Here is an 18,003-nt window from a genome sequence, read left to right on the forward strand (position 1 = left end):
GAGAGAACACAAGAGAACAAGAGCAGGGGCAGGGGGAGGGGCAGAGTGAGAAGCAGAGGGAGAAGCAGACTACCCACTGAGCAGGGAGCCATTGCCCATTGCTGGGCGCAGTCCCAGGGTCTTGGAATCATGACCTCAACTGAAGGCAGATGCTTAACCAACTGAACCACCCAGGCACCCCAGTTCACTTTCTATTGGAACAAGAAAAGCAGGATTCCTCTCTCTTTCTTCTGCTTCTAGTGTATTTCTCTCTAAGAAGCTACACAGTTTTCTTCTTCCCTTCACTCAGACTTCTGCTCATCATAGAGGCCATCTTCAATCATCCTTTTTAAAGAGTAGAGCTAACCTCACCCCAACCCATCAGCCTCCTAAGAAACAGAACAGCTAAACTCTTCAGCGACAATCACATGAGCTTGTTTGGGGCCTAGTCAAATTGCCGGATTAGGTAAACTTTACAGCATGGGTCTTCCTGCTATGACACCTAGAATATGCCCACTCCTCTTCCCTGAAAAACCATTATTTGACTCAATAAATTAAAGAGTTTATAAATAAATTTGATGTTCTACATTTATTATCATTCCATGAACCACACAAAAATACCAAGCCATAAGTATGACCCTAATGTGGAGGAAAGCAAGAAACTGGGTTAAAAACTGGATCAAAGTATTAACCAGTTCTTCCGGGACTTAACCAGCCTACAAATCCACAGGCACTAATGCAAACAGCCACACTATGCAAGTGACTTCTCTGAGAAGGATGCCAGCTTCAGTGAAGAAGGACCTCATGATAAAGTGAGAGAATTTAAGTTTAATTATGGACCATCTCCTAAGAAAACATGGGCTCTACCCAATGTACATAAAATGACAAAAAAAGAAAAAAAAACAGAAAAGTTTTCTCATAAGAAGATGCAAGATGGTGTAACATTAAGAAGGAAAATAGAGCCAATGATTTTTTTATTATTATGTTGTTAGTCACCATACAATATATCATTAGTTTTTGATGTAGTGTTCCATAATTCATTGTTTGCATATAACACCCAGTGCTCCATGCAATACGTGCCCTCCTTAATACTCATCACTGGCCTATCCCATTCCCCCATCCCCCTCCCCTCTGAAGCCCTCAGTTTGTTTCCCAGAGTCCATAGTCTCTCATGGTTTGTCTCCCCCTTCTGTTTTCCCTCCTTTGAGGACTCAGTTTAGATGTGATATATTCCCTTGAAATCAAGGGCAATCTACATCATTTCTCATACCCTAATGTCGTAAGAAAGAAAAGAAAGGAAAGGAAAGGAAAGGAAAGGAAAGGAAAGGAAAGGAAAGGAAAGGAAAGGGGAAGGGGAAGAGGAAAGGGGAAGAGAATAAATGTTGCTGGAGGAGAGGAACAGTCATGGCTGGCATTTGAAGAGTGGAAGAAAAGACAAAAAACTTTAGTTTCAAAATCCCATGTAACAGCAGAGTAGGCACCTAGTACCATAACAGGTAGAGCAGTGGAAATAAAAATTGTCAGGAACATATGTGGACCATAAACGAGAAGCACTTGCAGAGAAAATGCACATCAGTAATCCTGGGAATTGATCCTTCTCATGAGGACTGATGTGGGTCTTCAGTTAGCTTGAGTTGAAAAGACATCAAGGGCACCAACTTTTTCTTGTAAGATGAATAAGGTCTGAGGATCTAATGGAAAACATGGTGACTGTGGTTGACAGCACTGTATTGTATAACTGAAATTTGCAAAGAGAATAGAATCTAAATGTTCTCACCAACTCCAGAAGAAGATAACTATATGAGGTGATGTATGTATGAATTAACTCAATGGGGAGAATCCTGTCATAGCGTATACATATACCAGATCATCCCATTGTGCAATTTAAATATCTTACAATTATATTTGTCAATCATGCTCAATAAAGCTGGAAAAAATTTAAAAATGAAGAAAAGAAAAGACATCAATGAGCAGAAGAAGGATGAAATAAATTGATCTGGAAAGAAGTAGGACCTTAAACTACACCTGTGTCCAGGTTGTTAAGAAAGATAATAATTGGGACTTTAAGTAACTATACACGTATTGTATTTGCCTTATTCACTCACTCTTTTAACATTTTTTTACTGAGAACTTCCACCTAGGGCTTCCATTTATTGTTTACAAAGGGTTAAAATTTCATTACACTTTTTGTGTTCAGTTATTTTTACCAAAGACTTGTGTTGTTATAAAGTACTGAGTTGAAAAGCCTTGCAGGTAATGTATTGAATTAAGGATTGGAAAGGGAGAATAAGTTCCTAGAAAGGAAAACTGCAAAACTGGGGGATATTATATCATTATATAAAGAGCTGAAAAGTTCTTTTTTCCTTTTTTTTTTTTTTTTTTTTTTTTTTTTGCTGCTGTATGAAAAGATAGCTTTCATAGAAGTTTGGACATACTGTAAAAAATCATAGAACTTTCTATATGGTTTTGAGGATAAAAATATAGGAGACCAGAATGATCAGGGCACTGAATATTCCTATTAATCCAGCCATAATGAAAAGAACCAACTTATTGTTCTGGGTATTGGCACATGCCAGGGAGAGAACAGGGAGAATGTCACAGAAAAAGTGGTTGACCACATTGGGACCACAGAAGGATAAGCGAAAAGTGAATATCTCGTGGATAATGGCACTTAGAAGGCCCATGGCATAGGGCCCTATCACCAGCTGCACACAGGCCCTCTGGCACATGATGAGTGTATACAACAAGGGGTTGCAGATGGTTATGTACCAGTCATATGCCATGGCAGCCAAGAGGAAACACTCGGGCACTACCAACTGACCAAAAACCACATTTGTACAGCACAGCCCACAAAGGAGATGACTTTTCTCTCCAGAAAGGTATCACACAACATCTTTGGAGCAGTAGAGGAAGAGGAGCAGACAAGAGACAAGTGGCAGAGAAAAAAGTACATGGGGCTTTGGAGTCGGGAATCCATCCATATCACGGTGACCATCCCCAACTTCCCCCCCAATGTGACAAGATAAACAAAAAGAAATATCAAGAAGAGAAAAGTCTTTTGTGGAAGATGATCTGTGAGCCCCACAAAAAGAAATTCAGTCACTGCTGTTTGATTCTTATCATCCATCGTTGGGTGACAATCTGTAATGAGAGCAAGAAAAAAATTTTTATAGATCGGTAGTTAACTGGGGCTAGCAATATAATCAGTAATTATGGCTTAATAATTAATAGCCTTTTAACCCATTAGCAAACATAAAACTTACAGAGGTGTGGTGATGGGTAGTAAGGAGGGCACGTATTGCATGGTGCACTGGGTGTTATACGCAACTAATGAATCATCGAACTTTACATCAGAAACCAGGGATGTACTGTATGGTGACTAACATAACATAATAAAAAAAAATAAAATAAATAAATTAAAATAAATAAATAAAAACTTAATTGGCAATCAGAAAAATAAAAAAAAACTTACAGAGGTGTATATAACAAACACCCTTGCATTCGCTACTCAGCTTTATTAAATCATAATCTGCTATAAATAACTTATTTAAAAATCATGAAAAGCCCAACAAACATTCATGGAATTAGTCAAATTCTCAGGCTCGGGGGTATGGCAATTTTGCTAGCTGTCTGTGTGACCTTGAGCAATTTATTCTTAATGTCTGTGGGTTTTACTTATTTATTTAATTTATATGGATGGTCCAAAATTGCCTTCAACTCTTTAGTTTCCTGATTTTTAGACAACATCTAGTTTCCATTTCCTTCTGGTTGAATGGAAAAATCATAACTAGTTCTGAACCTACATTCCAGGAACTTTGCAAAAATAAATAAAATGCTCAAATCCTGGGTGCATTCAGCTTGAAAACGTAACTCACACTACTAAGATGAGAAAACCCTTCTCCTCCACACCTTTTACTATTCTACTCCCTTGTCCTAACAACATACTAATAAAAACTCAAACTGATGTTTTTCACTGTATGTGATATACATAGAAATGGACCTTTAAAGAGAAAAAGGAGAAGTACCGAAAATCTGGAATTCACAAATTTGTTCATGTACTTCTTTATTCAACAAACATTTTTGACTCTCCGGGCATGGACTCCAGACATGGCCTTGGATACAGTAACCATATCTGTGTGAAAAACCAAGTATTTGTGAAATAAGAGGGCCTTACCTTCCAGTTAGATACAACATTATAAACGAACACAGAAATGCATAATTATTGCATGGGTATATTAGTTTCCTAAGACTGCCACAACAAATAATCACAAGCCAGAAGTCTGAAAACAAAAGTGTTGGCAGGGCCGCACTCCTTCTGAAGGCTCTAGGGAGGAACCCTTTCTTGTCGCCTCCACATTCTGCATCCTCCTAGCATTCCTTGGTTTGTGACAGATTAACACCATTTTCTGACTCCATCTTCCCATGATTTCCTATCTATGTGTCTCTACGTTTTTATAAAAACATCAGTCATTGGGTATAGGGCTTACCCTCATTCAGCATGACCTCAACCATATCTGCAAAGAGCCTATTCCAAATGAGGTTACATTCTGAAGTTCTGGTGGACGTGAATATTTGAGGGAACTATTCAACCCACTACAATGGGAACTGTTCGACCCACTACCATGTATAATCATGTTATCTGATCAAGCAGCAAAAAGTGCTATGAAGGAAAGAAGGAATCTCAGCTCAAATGCCACCATATGCAAGACACAGCCTAATAAACAGGAATCAGTTCAAAACTATACCCAAGTGAACCTAGAATTTAACACTGGCTTGGCTTTTTCCTATGTATATAGCTTGGTGTTATTAATGTATATTTTAAAAGGAATGAAAAATACTTAGCTCACAGAGCTGTTTGAAAGACTGGAACAAATAAACCATGCAAAACACCTGGTAGTTTGTAAGGGCTCACTAAAAATTAATCCCCTGCTCCTTCTCTTCTCTCCTCCATGATGTTTGTCTGGAACCTCAAGTCACCTTTGGTTTGTCCCTCATCATAATTCTAGGGCACATCATGTCCCTTTATAGAGCATTTATCAAATATAGTACATTATTTCCCAACACAGAACGATGTGAGCAAAGCACATCTTCTCTACTGATGTTTGTAACCCCCGTGCTTATCAGAGTGGGGAAGGTATTAGGTACTTGAATAAATGAATGAGGGAAAAAAAATATTATCGTTATCATTTCAACCATATTTTCTCCAACTCCTCATTTTCCCCAAGAACACAATTCAAGACGTCATGATGAATAAATACTAATTCTGATAAATTCCTGATCAATATTTCTGACTCATAAAATAGGAATAGGGAAGACAGACCATTTCAAACGACCCACACAAGTCAGAGTAGAGGACACTGTGGAACAGTCATCTGAACTGTCTACAGCCTCGCTATGCAATGTCTGGTCCATGAATCAGTAGCACCAGCACTACCTGAAAGCTTATCAGAAGTGCAGAATCTGAAGCACCACTCCAATTAAACCTAATCAACATATGCATTTTAACAAGATTCCCAGATGATACACACACACATTAAGTCTTCTAAGCACTGCGATAGAGTCTCTTACATTCCTCTACATGTGACCCTCCAGTGAATCCCCTGTGTAACAAAGACAATATAAAATGTCATTGCCCGGGGGCGCCTGGGTGGCACAGTGGTTAGCCTTCAGCTCAGGGCGTGATCCTGGCGTTATGGGATCGAGCCCCACATCAGGCTCTTCCGCTATGAGCCTGCTTCTTCCTCTCCCACTCCCCTGCTTGGGTTCCCTCTCTCGCTGGCTGTCTCTATCTCTGTCGAATAAATAAATAAATAATCTTTAAAAAAAAATAAATAAAAAGTAAAATAAAATAAAATGTCATCATCCTATGAAATCTAATGATGTTCAGTATAAAATTTAAATGCCATTATGATACGACTGTAGTTGGCAAAAGTGGTTACACATTTATCTCTCCAATAAATTATTTATGGAAGATTCCTAGGAATTGTGTTAGCTTTAGTCAAACGGGTGAATGTCACTTAATGATATTTCTTGCACAAATCTAAGCTTCCGACAGAAACATGATCCATTGCAAATAATGTTTTTATTTGCTCATGAATGGACATGTATAATTGCAGGGAAAATAATGGAATAGAATTCAGAAATATTAGTTTTGAAAGAGTATATGTCAAAAAAAAACCCCACTAACAGTGGACTACTAGTCATGTACATCACCAGACTCTCATTAAAATGGAGAGATTGAATGAAAGACCATATCATCATAGTAATATCATTCCATGGATTTGGCTTATCCAGTATTAGAAAACTTACCTCTTTGGTAAAATCCTTTGTTCACCCCCTTTTAATTACTTCAACATTGTAACCAAAATGTTTCGACTTCTGACCTCAGGCAAAAAGAATAAAGTGTCTCCAATGTAGTGTTATTGAAGTATTATGAATATTTATTATATTCTGATGAAAAAGATGGGTTTTCTTTGTCCTGATTAACCAAGGTCTCTTAGCAGGTGAAATAATTCCTTGTCCTTCTCTGACTCACCCGAGGCACAGTATGAAGTACATATTTTTCTCGAGTTTTGAGTCACTTGGCACCTGATCCCTGAAGAACCCTGAACCTCAAGGGTCTGCATCCATTGAGGAGAAATTAAAGTGACATAGATGTTAGAGTTTGAGCCAATGTTACCTCACAAGGGGATGTCTCTTAAGGAAGGATTCTGAAGGAAAAAATATTGTCATCTTGGGATCGTCTCTGAAAAATGAAGCAGCATTCTATTGAACAAGAAGCACTGGACACAAAGAGACGGAAACTCACAATTCAAAAATAACCCCTGAAAGTTGGTACAGGTTGTTTTGGGAGACTGGACATAAATGCAGAAAGATCATATATGTAACAAATACTAACTACACACAATTTGGAAATATCTTGGTTTAAGTTTACTCATTTATGGAACATAAGAAGTAGGAAGATCGGAAGGAGAAGAAAGGGAAGAAGAAAGCGGGGGTAAATAGAAGGGGGAAGGAACCATGAGAGACTATGGACTCTGGGAAACAAACAGAGGGCTTCGGGGGGGGGGGAATGGGATAGGCTGGTGATGGGTAGTAAGGAGGGCACGTATTGCATGGTGCACTGGGTGTTATATGCAAGTAATCAATCATGGAACTTTAAAAAAAATAAATTTATTTAAAAAATAAATAAAATAAATATTTTTTTAAATTATGAAAAAAAAAGGTTTATTCAGAATACTGGGAAGGTTTCTCAATCAGGAAAAGGACTCTAAGAGATAACTTGCAAGCACACTTTTATACAAGTAACATACTCTCAGGGGTCAAATATTTCTGGTTATCAGTGAAATAAATATACTATATATTTTTTATTATGTTACGTTAGTCACCATAGAGTACATCATTAGTTTTTGATGTGGTGTCCATGATTCATTGCTTGCATGTATTTTTTAAATCATTTTTTAAATCATTTGATCTTGAAATCATTCATATTAGGTGGTTCCCCAGAACAGAGCTCTACAGACTAAATTCCATATGTGCTCTAATACATATGTAGTTAGAAATCAGAGCACCTGGAAAATTCCACAATCACAATATTAAGTTTCATATATAGTTGACATTTGAACATGGTTGGGGTTAAAGTCACCAACACCCTGAGCAGCCAAAAATCTGCATATAATCTTTGACTCCCCCAAAACTTAACTACTACATTGTTAGGACCTGACTTAACCTAAATTACCTCATTAAAGGCCCTATCTCCATTTGTTTCCCAGACACAAAACAAACTGAGGGCTTCAGAGGGGAGGGGAGTGGGGGATCGGGATAGGATGGTGATGGGTATTAAGGAGGGCACGTATTGCATGGAGCACTGGGTGTTATACGCACTTTACATCAAAAACTGGGGATCTACTGTATGGTGACTAACATAACATAATAAAAAATTTTTATAAAAAAATTAAAAAGAAAAAAATAAATAAAAAGAAAAAAAATGATAATAAAAAGAACTATTTAAAAAAGGCCGTATCTCCAAATACAGTCACATTGGGGTTTAGGACTTCGATAGATTGATTTGGGGGACTACAATTCCGTCCACAACACCAAAAATACAGGATATTTTTGAAACTTCAAACAACTAACACATAGGTGCTTTTCTGTTTTATAAAACAATCTACAACCTAAAACAAGAATCAGCTCTTCCTCTTGAAATCTCAAAAAACTTATTACAGTTGACCCTTGAACAACATGGTTTTGAACTGCACAGTTCTAATTATATGTGATTTCTTTTTCCATACAGTATGAAAAAAGTACTATAATGTGTTTTCTTTTCCTTAAGATATTCTTAATAACACTTTCTTTTCTCTAGCTAATGTTATTGTAAGACTACGGTATATAATATATATAACATACAAAATACGTATCAATTGTTTATGTTCTCAGTAATGCTTCTGGTCAACGGTAGGCTGAGTAGTTAAGTTTTGAGGAGTCAAAAATTATACGCTAATTTTTTTTTACTGTGGGGTGTTGGTACCCCAACCCCCCAAGTTGTTCAACATTCACCAAAAATGCACCCAAGCACATCATATTCAAACTGCCAAGAACCAAAGAAAAAAGAAAACCTAAATGCATTGAGTTTAAAAGGAAAAAAGGATACTTTTTAAAGACCAAGAATAAGACTAATATCTGAGTTAACTAGAAGCAAATGGAATAATTTCAAGGTGCTGAAAAAAATAGCATCCAGCTGAGAATCCTACCCCAGATGAAACTATCCATGAAGATGAAATGAAGGCATATTCAAACATGCAAAATCTAAGAGAGTTTTTTCATTTGTAGGCTGAACTAGAGATAATACTAATCAGTTCTTTACTCAGAAAGAAAATTACTTCTTTTGGAATCTCAGGGATACAGAGAGGCATGTATTTCAATGGAAAAATTAAGATGTGAATAACTATAGAGATATTAACTGGTAGAAACTGATAATAATGTCTTTTATAGAAAACTGATGTAAATCAAGAGTGGGTTGAATGGAATTAAAGTGATCTAAGACCCTCCGATTATCGAAGATGGAGAAATAAACACTCATTTGTATCAGACTCTGATACATCAAGAATGCATGTAGTCAGCCAAGAAATAGCATAAGAATGTGTGATGACCACATGATTCTGAGGTTATCCACCATCACATGACTCAAGACTTTTTTCTCGTACTTGAAAGTCACACCATCTGACTATTGAATAAATATCAAGCATACACTATGTCCAAATAGTGGGTGACTTGTATCAGTTTAATAAAACAATATGCACACGTGGAACTTTCATTTTCATGAGGGAAGATAATAAATAATACATTTAAAAATCAATTAATTTTCCCTTCCCCTATGTTCATCTGTTTTGTTTCTTAAATTCCACACGTGAGTGAAATCATATGGCATTTGTCTTTCTCCGACTGACTTATCTCCATCCACTTCATTACAAATGGCAAGATTTCATTCTTTTTGATGGCTGAGTAATATTCCTGTGTGTGTGTGTGTGTGTGTGTGTGTGTGTGTGTGTGTGTGTGTGTACACCACATTTTCTTTATCCATTCATCAATCGATGGACGTTTGGGCTCTCTGCATAGTTTGGCTGTTGTCGATAATGCTGCTATGAACATCAGCATGGATGTGTCCCTTTGATTCAGTATTTTTGTGTTCTTTGGGTGAATACCTAGTAGTGCAATTTCTGGGTAGTAGGTTGTATATGTAGTTTTATATATTGTAATATGACTGCCATCTGTATGTCTTCTTTGGAAAAATGTTTATTCATGTTTTCTGCCTGTTTCTTAACTGAATTATTTTGTGTGTGTGTTGAGTTTGATAAGTTATTTATAGATGTTGGATACTAACCCTTTATCAGATATGTCATCTGCAAATATCTCCTCCCATTCCATAGATTGCCTTTAGTTTTGTTCACTGTTTCCTTCACTGTGCAGAAGTTTTTATTTTTTTAATTTAAATTCAACTACCCAACATATAGCACATCATTAGTTTCAGACGTAGAGTTCAATAATTCATCAGTTGCGTATAACACCCAGTGCTCATCATATCATGTGCCTTCCTTAATGCCCATCACCCAGTTACCCCATCCTCTACCCACATCCCCTCCAGCAGCCCTCAGTTTGTTTCCTGTAATTAAGACTCTCTCATGGTTTTCTCTCTGACAACTTCCCATTCAGTTTTCCCTTCCTTTCCCTACATTTCTCTGCCCTGTTTCTTTTGTTCCACATATGAGTGAGACCATATGGTAATTGTCTTTCTCTGATTGACTCTTTTCACTCAGCATAACACCCTCCAGTTCCATCCACATCGATGTAAATGGTAAGTATTCATCCTTTCTGAGGGCTGAGTAATATTCCATTGTGTATATATACCACATCTTCTTTATTCATTTATCTGTCAATGGATTTCTTGGCTCTTTCCATAGTTTGGCTATTGTGAACATTGCTTCTATAAACTTTGGGATGCAGGTGCCCCTTCAGATCACTACATTTGTATCTTTGGGGTAAATACCTAGTAGTGCAATTGCTGGGTTGTAGGGTAGCTCTATTTTTAACTTCTTGAGGAACCTCTGTACTGTTTCCCAGAGTGGCTGTACCAGCTTGCATTCGCAACAACAGTGTAAGAGGGTTCCCCTTTCTCCACATCCTCGCCAACATTTGTTGTTTCCTGACTTGTTAATTTTAGCCATACTGATTGGTATGATGTGGTATCTCATTGTGGTTTTGATTTATATTTCCCTGATGCCAAGTGATGTGGAGCATTTTTTCATGTGTCTATTGGCCATTTGTATGTCTTCTTTGGAGAAGTGTCTGTTCATGTCTTCTGCCCATTTCTTGACTGGATTGTTTGCTTTTTGGGTGTTGAGTTTGATAAGTTCTTTATAGATCTTTGACGCTAGCCCTTTATCTGATATGTCATTTGCAAATATCTTCTCCCATTTCATAGGTTGCCTTTTCGTTTTGTTGACTGTTTCCTTTGCTCTCAGAAGCTTCTTTTGATGAATTCCCAATAGTTTATTTTTGCTTGTATTTCCTTTGCCCTTGGAGACATGTCTAGAAAGAAGTTGCTGCAGCCAAGGTCAAAGAGGTTGCTGCCTGTGTCCTCCTCTAGGATTTGGTGGATTGCCATCTCACATTTAGGTCTTTCATCCATTTTGAGTTTATCTTTGTGTATGGTGTTTTTATCTTGATGAAGTCCCAATACTTCAGTTTTGCTTTTGTTTCCCTCGCCTTCTGCAAAATGTCTAGTAAGAAATTACCGCAGCCAATGTCAAAAAGGTTGCTCCCTGTGCTCTCTAGGACTTTCATGGTTTCCTTTCTCATGTTTAGGTCTTTCATGCATTTTGAATTTGAGTCAAATCCTTAAAAACTTTTAACTATAGAGAACAAGAGAACAAACTGATGGTTACCAGAGGGGAGGTGGGGGGGAGCAAAATGGTGATGGGTATTGAGGAGGGCACTTGTTACGATGAGCACTGAGTGTTGTATGTAAGTGGTGAATCACTTAATTCTACTCCTGAAACCAATATTATCCTATATGTTAACTGACTACAATTTAAATAAAAACTTGAAATGATAACAAATTTAAAATAATCTATTTAAATGTATTATTGGTTGGAAGGTGGTAAGTGTGATGAATAACACAAAAGGTTAGCTCAGAGTAAAGGGAATCTAAGTTTCCTGCTGGGGTAGTGATGGTAACAAATTCAGTATTAAATACGTTAAGGTAAATCGCAGAGAAAATGAGCTTCAAGCCAAGGCAGAAAGGTGTGGCGTTCCCCAAGCACATATTGGAATGTGAGTGATCTCAGACAGAGACAACATTACTGCAAAAACCATAAAGGGACTTCAGGTTCCTAGTTTTGCAGATAAGGATCTTGGAAGTCACCAATCTGTCATAATAAGTAAAAAGTTAAAGATACTGAAAAATCAATAACTCTGCTTGGATCCATAAGAGAGAGGAGGACACAGGGCAAAGCACTGCCCCCAAGATTGGAGAGATGGACAGGTGAAAGCAGAGAGTCACAGTTTGCTCACAAGAGGAAACTGCCATGAGAACTGTGCCTTGATAGGAAAACCTGAACTGAACAATAGAGTGAGATTTACCTCCAGGAGCTCGACCAGGTCCGCAAAGTAAGTGTAAGAGAAAAATCCCCTTGTGCTTCCATCAGGGGGAAGAGGAAGTGTTCTGAAGTCCATCAGAGGCTCCGTACTTCTTAACAAAGTCTGCCCTCAGGAGAAACTAGTTAACCACACAATTCCCTGCTGGGTACTCTCAGAGCCTGATGAATCTGGGGGAAGAGTAATGGCCAACTTCAGCCTCCTCTAGCGTTCCACCTGGAGGAAGGAAATAACCCACTCCAGTCCACTCTCGTCATCCTGTCCCAACTTACAAGGGAGAAAAAACATTGAGAAACACTTTGGAAGTTCACAGTCTAGAGGCATGGCTCCACCAAAAGCCTGAGACCTAATCAGAGAACTAGAAAATGCTCCTCTCCCTCCACACCTTGCCGCCAGCTTGCTAAAGTTCTGATTATAGCAGCCCCTGTTGCCTGGAACATCATGTCTGGCTATCAAGAAAAAATTACAAGGCAGATACAGGAAGGTAAAACCATGATCTGAAGAGACAGAACTAGCATCAGAATCAGACATGGTAGAAATGTGGGAATTATCAGACCAGGAATTTAAATCAACTATGATTAAAATGCTGGAGATCAAAAAACACTGTAACCAAAATGAAGAATGCCTTTGATGGGCTCATCAGTACACTGGCCACGGCTGAGGAGAGAATCAATGAGCCTGAGGATATGGCAATAGAAACTTCAAAAACTGAAAACGAATGAGAACAAAGACAAAAAAAGAAGAAAGAAAGAAAGAAAGAAAGAAAGAAAGAAAGAAAGAAAGAAAGAAAGAAAGAAAGGAAGGAAGGAAGGAAGGAAGGAAGGAAGGGAGGAAGGAAGGAAGGAAGGAAGGAAGAAAGAAAGAAAGAAAGAAAGAAAGAAAGAAAGAAAGAAAGAAAGAAAGAAAGAAAGAAAGAAAGAAAGAAAGAGGGACAAATATCCAAGTAAGGTCTGTGGGGCAACAACTGCAAAAGGAGTAACATATACATGATGGAAATATCAGAAGAGGAAAGAAAGAAATAGAAGACATACTTGAGGGGTGTCTGGGTGGCTCAGTCAGTTGAGTGACTCTTGATTTTGGCTCAGGTCATGACATCAGGGCCATGAGATCGAGCCCTATATCGGGCTCCAGTGGGGAGTCTGCTTGAGATTCTCTCCCTCTTCCTCCCCCCACTACTCACTCTCTCTCTCTCTCAAATAAATAAATAAATCTTTTTTAAAAAATAAATATTTGAAATAATGACTATTTTCCCCAAATTAAACTTAGACACCAAACCACAGATCCAGGGAGCTCAGAGAACACCAAGTAAAATAAATGCCAGCAAAAACTATACCTAGGCATGTAATTTTCAAAGTACAGAAAATAAAAAATAAAGAAAAAGTCTTGAAAGAAGGCAGAGGCAAAAACGCCTCATCTACAGAGGAACAAAGATAAGAATTACATCTGACTTCTCAGAAACCATGTGCCTTATGAAAATCAATGGCCTTCTGCCAGGAACCAATATTACAAAACAGGAGATTTCAGTGAGTAGAGGCCTTAAGTGACAGAACATTTCCCTCTTCTATTGGGGCTTATTCACCTTTTCTTTACAAAACAGGGGGAACTACTTCAAGACTTTCGGGGTGAACAAACAAACAGAAAATGCACCTGCATGTGAACTCCTGTCACTGCCCTGTAGGAAGAATCAGTTGGGAACATGTCTTACTAATAAAAACAAAACAAAAATCTATTTTAAGATGCACTGCATTACGCCTGTAAAGTCTAAAGGAAAGGAATATGGCGCCATAAGAGTAAAATACAGAAGGGCTCTAATTGACCCTGTCTCCAATCACTCCCTTAGGGTGCGTCTCCTAGTGCCAGTAATACTTAAATGGTATATGAAAAGCAAGTAGTTAATCCCTGTGAATATGGTAGGAAGAGAATTCTAGCAGAATACATTAGGAGATCAAAACAGCAATAACTTGAGCTAGAGGAAGACAGTTGGCTTGAATAGATTTGCATATTCTTGGAGAAGGACCATAGAGAAATTCAAGAAATTTATAATTATCACTTGCTTCCTGCTGTTCTCCTCCCAATCCCCATTCAATAGAATGTGCATCATAAATGTTTAAGAAGCCATTAAAATGACAGAAAAGACTTCAGCTCTCGTACTAGACAATGACTATATCAATAGGTGACAGATTTGAGACATTATGTAAGGAAGATGCAGAATACAGTCATTTTAAGACAAAGTCTGACTGGGAAGAAACTGTTGATCTTTCTAGATAAAAATACATTTCCCTTTGGCACACCTAAGCCCAAGTTTCAGCAATTCCTAGTAGGGCGGTGTTAGGAAATTTCACAAAACTGACAATTAACAAAACGAATTGTTCGTAATCTTTGACCTAGCTATATCTTACATTTGGAAATCTGTGCTCCAGGTAGATAAACACAGACACAAATGTTGGGACATCATTTGTAGGGGGGATAAAAGGACACAAACCATATCACTAGCAGAGGCATCCGTTCTTTCTATGAAATGTTGTGCTACAAAAAAAATATAAAATGTAGTTTAATATGGACATATTTAATATTTAGTTTTCAAGCTTCATCATTTGCATTGTGTTGTTTTGAATTTAGCATTTTTTATCATTTCAATGTTCTTAATAAGGAGAAAACGCACCACCTTGTATAAAAATTAGGGACTCTGGGGGTGGGCGGGAGAAAATACTGATCTTTAGAGGGAAAAATTAAGAGATTGAAGCATAGAGTTTCTAAGAATCTCTCCATCTTACCTAGTTTTTGACAAAGATTTCATTCACCAGTATTTCAAAGTGTTTCATGAAATCAGAGAATGTTAGAATAGAGACATAGCCTTACCAGAAGGCATTGAGTCCATTTGCCCAAATTTATTTACTTACAGATATATTCATTCATTCATTCATTCAGTTTTGATACAGATTACAGCTTTTCAAAAGTAAATTTTAATTACAAAACTAAATATTTGTTGTAAAACAAGTCCGGCAACTCACATGAGCATGAAACACCCACCCCTTGCTGCTTCCAAAGTCGCCCTACTGAGGTAACCAATATTAACACTTTGGCCAGGAACTGCACACTTCTCTCCATGATCACGTACATATGCACATACCAATATATTTTACACGTTAGATAAGTTTTACCTCCACTTTTTTTACTTTTTTTTTTTTTTTTTTTTTTTTTTTTACAAAGTGTTGGAGGAGCTCATCAAGAAGACCTGAGCTCTGGTTGGTCTGTGAGCTGGAGCCTGGCAACCGGAGGCTTCTCTTCCCTCTCCTATCCTTGGAATGTGCATTCTCTGCTCCTAAGAGCTGTCTCGTGCACATAGCCTTGAGACAGTGATGTGTTCTTGGGACTCTCTGTATGTGATTGAGCCCCAGTAAGGCCTCTATACAAACTCTGAAGATCGGGCAGGTGGTAACAGAGATACATTCTTAACCGCAGCACTCAGGACAACCTCTTATGTAAGTCCCCTTGCCCGTTAAACCTGCCACCTACCATTCTTTTTTTTTTTTTTTTATGTTAGTCATCATACAGTACATCCCTGGTTTCTGATGTAAAGTTCGATGATTCATTAGTTGCATATAACACCCAGTGCACCATGCAATACGTGCCCTCCTTACTACCCATCACCGGTCTATCCCATTCCCCCACCCCCCTCCCCTCTGAAGCCCTCAGTTTGTTTCTCAGAGTCCATAGTCTCTCATGCTTCATTCCGCCTTCTGATTACCCCCCCTCCCTTTATCCCACCTACCATTCTGAAGGGGCCTGCATCTTTCTTTGGTCTCTTTCTGCCCTTTGTGATGGGGGCCACTTACTGATTTCACTAGAAGCTCCCGAGTAAGTTGCAAACCAACACAAACTGTGATCAGTTCTACAGATTAAATTTTGACTTAATTTTTTTTCCATCTATCATTGATTGTATCAGGGAGTTTCTTCCAAACTAAAGCATGAATATCTAATTTCTTTTTATAATTAACTGTGCAACCCTTCAAAGAAAGAATGCATGTTTCTCCTAATGATACAAATTAAAGTAGTTTCCTTTTATCCCCCCTACAAATGATGCTGTAGGATTTGTGTCTGGTATTTATATTTCTGTAGCACAGATTTCCAAATGTAAGATAGCTAGGTCAAAGATTATGTGAATTTTAATAGGAATCATCAAAATTACTTTCTGGAAATATAGCTATTCTACACTTAGCTATCATGGTTATGTGTAAAATTGCTGTCTAGATCCAGTGGTAAACTTACCAGCATTGCACATAATCATTTTAATGTTTGCCAATCTGATAAATGAAAAGAGGCATTGCATTGTCATTTTGATTTCATGTACTTGAAAAGTTGTGAAGTTGAGCCATTTTTTATGTATTTATATTTTTGGCCATTTGCATGTCCAATTGTGCCAATTGCTCAGCCATCCATCCATTGGTCCATTCCTCTAGTGTGTCATATATATGTACATATATGTTCAGCACTTTCCTACCAGGACCTTAACTCATTGTGAGTCACCTGTTTTGCAAGTGTTCTCTCACTTTCTATTGTTCAACTTTTAACAAGGTCTATGAAACCTTTATTAATGAACTCTTTCTTTCCTTTATACCATCTTTCCCTTATAATATTTGCTTTTCTAGTCTGGAATAAATGTTATCCCACATATGAGAATATATAAATGTTCTGGATCTTCTTCTGGCATATATTACATGTATACCTTTAATATTTCTGTAAATTATTTTGTATTCCCCATCATTTAGCAATAAAGAAGACTAAAGAAAAAAAATATATAGACTGTCTACAAGTAACCTGGTAACTCCCCAGGAATTAAAGAGAACTTCTCATTCTCAGCCCAGTGTTCTTTTTACCACACATTATGAACCAACATCTATGGTACAACACAACAGAATTCTATCTTATCAAAACCATTAGAGAATTTTTCCTTTCAAACTTCCTCCTGAATGCATTTTTCACCTCCTTGTTCCTCAGGCTATAGATGAGGGGATTCAACATGGGGATTACCACAGTATAAAATAGAGAAATCACTTTATTGATATCCAGGGAGGAAGTTGAGCCAGGACGAACATAGATAAAGAAAAGAGTCCCATACAGGATGGAGACAACTGCCAGATGAGAAGAGCAAGTGGAGAAAGCTTTCTGCCTCCCATCAGCAGTCTGGATCTTCAAGATGGCAGCCAGGATGCAAACATAGGAGACCATGATGATCAGGCCACTGAGTATTCCTATAGATCCAGCCAAAAAGAAAAATACAAACTGAGTCATAGAAGTGTCTGCACATGCAAGAGAAAGCAGTGGTGGAATATCACAGAAAAAATGATTGATGATATTTGGACCACAGAAGGGTAAGCTAAAAGTCAGTGTCATATAGGTCATGCTGCTTATAAAAGCCATGGCATAAGGCCCCATAACCAGCTGCACACAGACCCTTTGAGACATAATGAGTGTGTACAGCAAGGGCTTACAGATAGCTATATACCGGTCATATGCCATGGAAGCCAGGAGGAAACATTCAGATACCACAAAGAAACCAGAGAACCACATCTGTGTGGCACAACCCATGAAAGAGATGCTTTTTTTCTCTGCAAAGATATCACACAGCATCTTGGGGGCAATGGAAGAAGAGGAACAAATATCTACAAAGGACAAGTGGCTGAGAAAAAAGTACATAGGGGTGTGGAGTCTTGGATCGGTCCATATGAGAACGATCATCCCTGTGTTACCCCCGAGGGTGACAAGACAGACAGAGAGAAGCATGACAAAGAGGACAATCTGTTGATGGAGATGATCTGTGAGGCCCAAGAAAAGAAATTCAGTCACTTCTGTCTGATTCTTATCTTCCAT

The 18,003-nt window shown here is 38.0% G+C and overlaps 1 protein-coding gene and 1 pseudogene across 1 annotated transcript; both read right to left on the bottom strand.

Moving 5' to 3' along the window:
• Positions 1 to 2,435: 2,435 nt before the first annotated feature.
• On the bottom strand, positions 2,436 to 3,106 carry LOC123784970 (olfactory receptor 5G3-like; annotated as a pseudogene).
• A 13,946-nt stretch (positions 3,107 to 17,052) lies between these two features.
• LOC123785304 (olfactory receptor 5G3-like) lies at positions 17,053 to 18,003 on the bottom strand. Its single transcript, XM_045787034.2, has one exon. It carries the CDS (start codon positions 18,001 to 18,003, stop codon positions 17,053 to 17,055), a length of 951 nt encoding a protein of 316 aa, XP_045642990.2.

This window comes from Ursus americanus, chromosome 24 (genome assembly GCF_024610735.1).
Source record: "Ursus americanus isolate L20-20 chromosome 24, mUrsAme1.1.p, whole genome shotgun sequence".
Classification (NCBI taxonomy): domain Eukaryota; kingdom Metazoa; phylum Chordata; class Mammalia; order Carnivora; family Ursidae; genus Ursus; species Ursus americanus.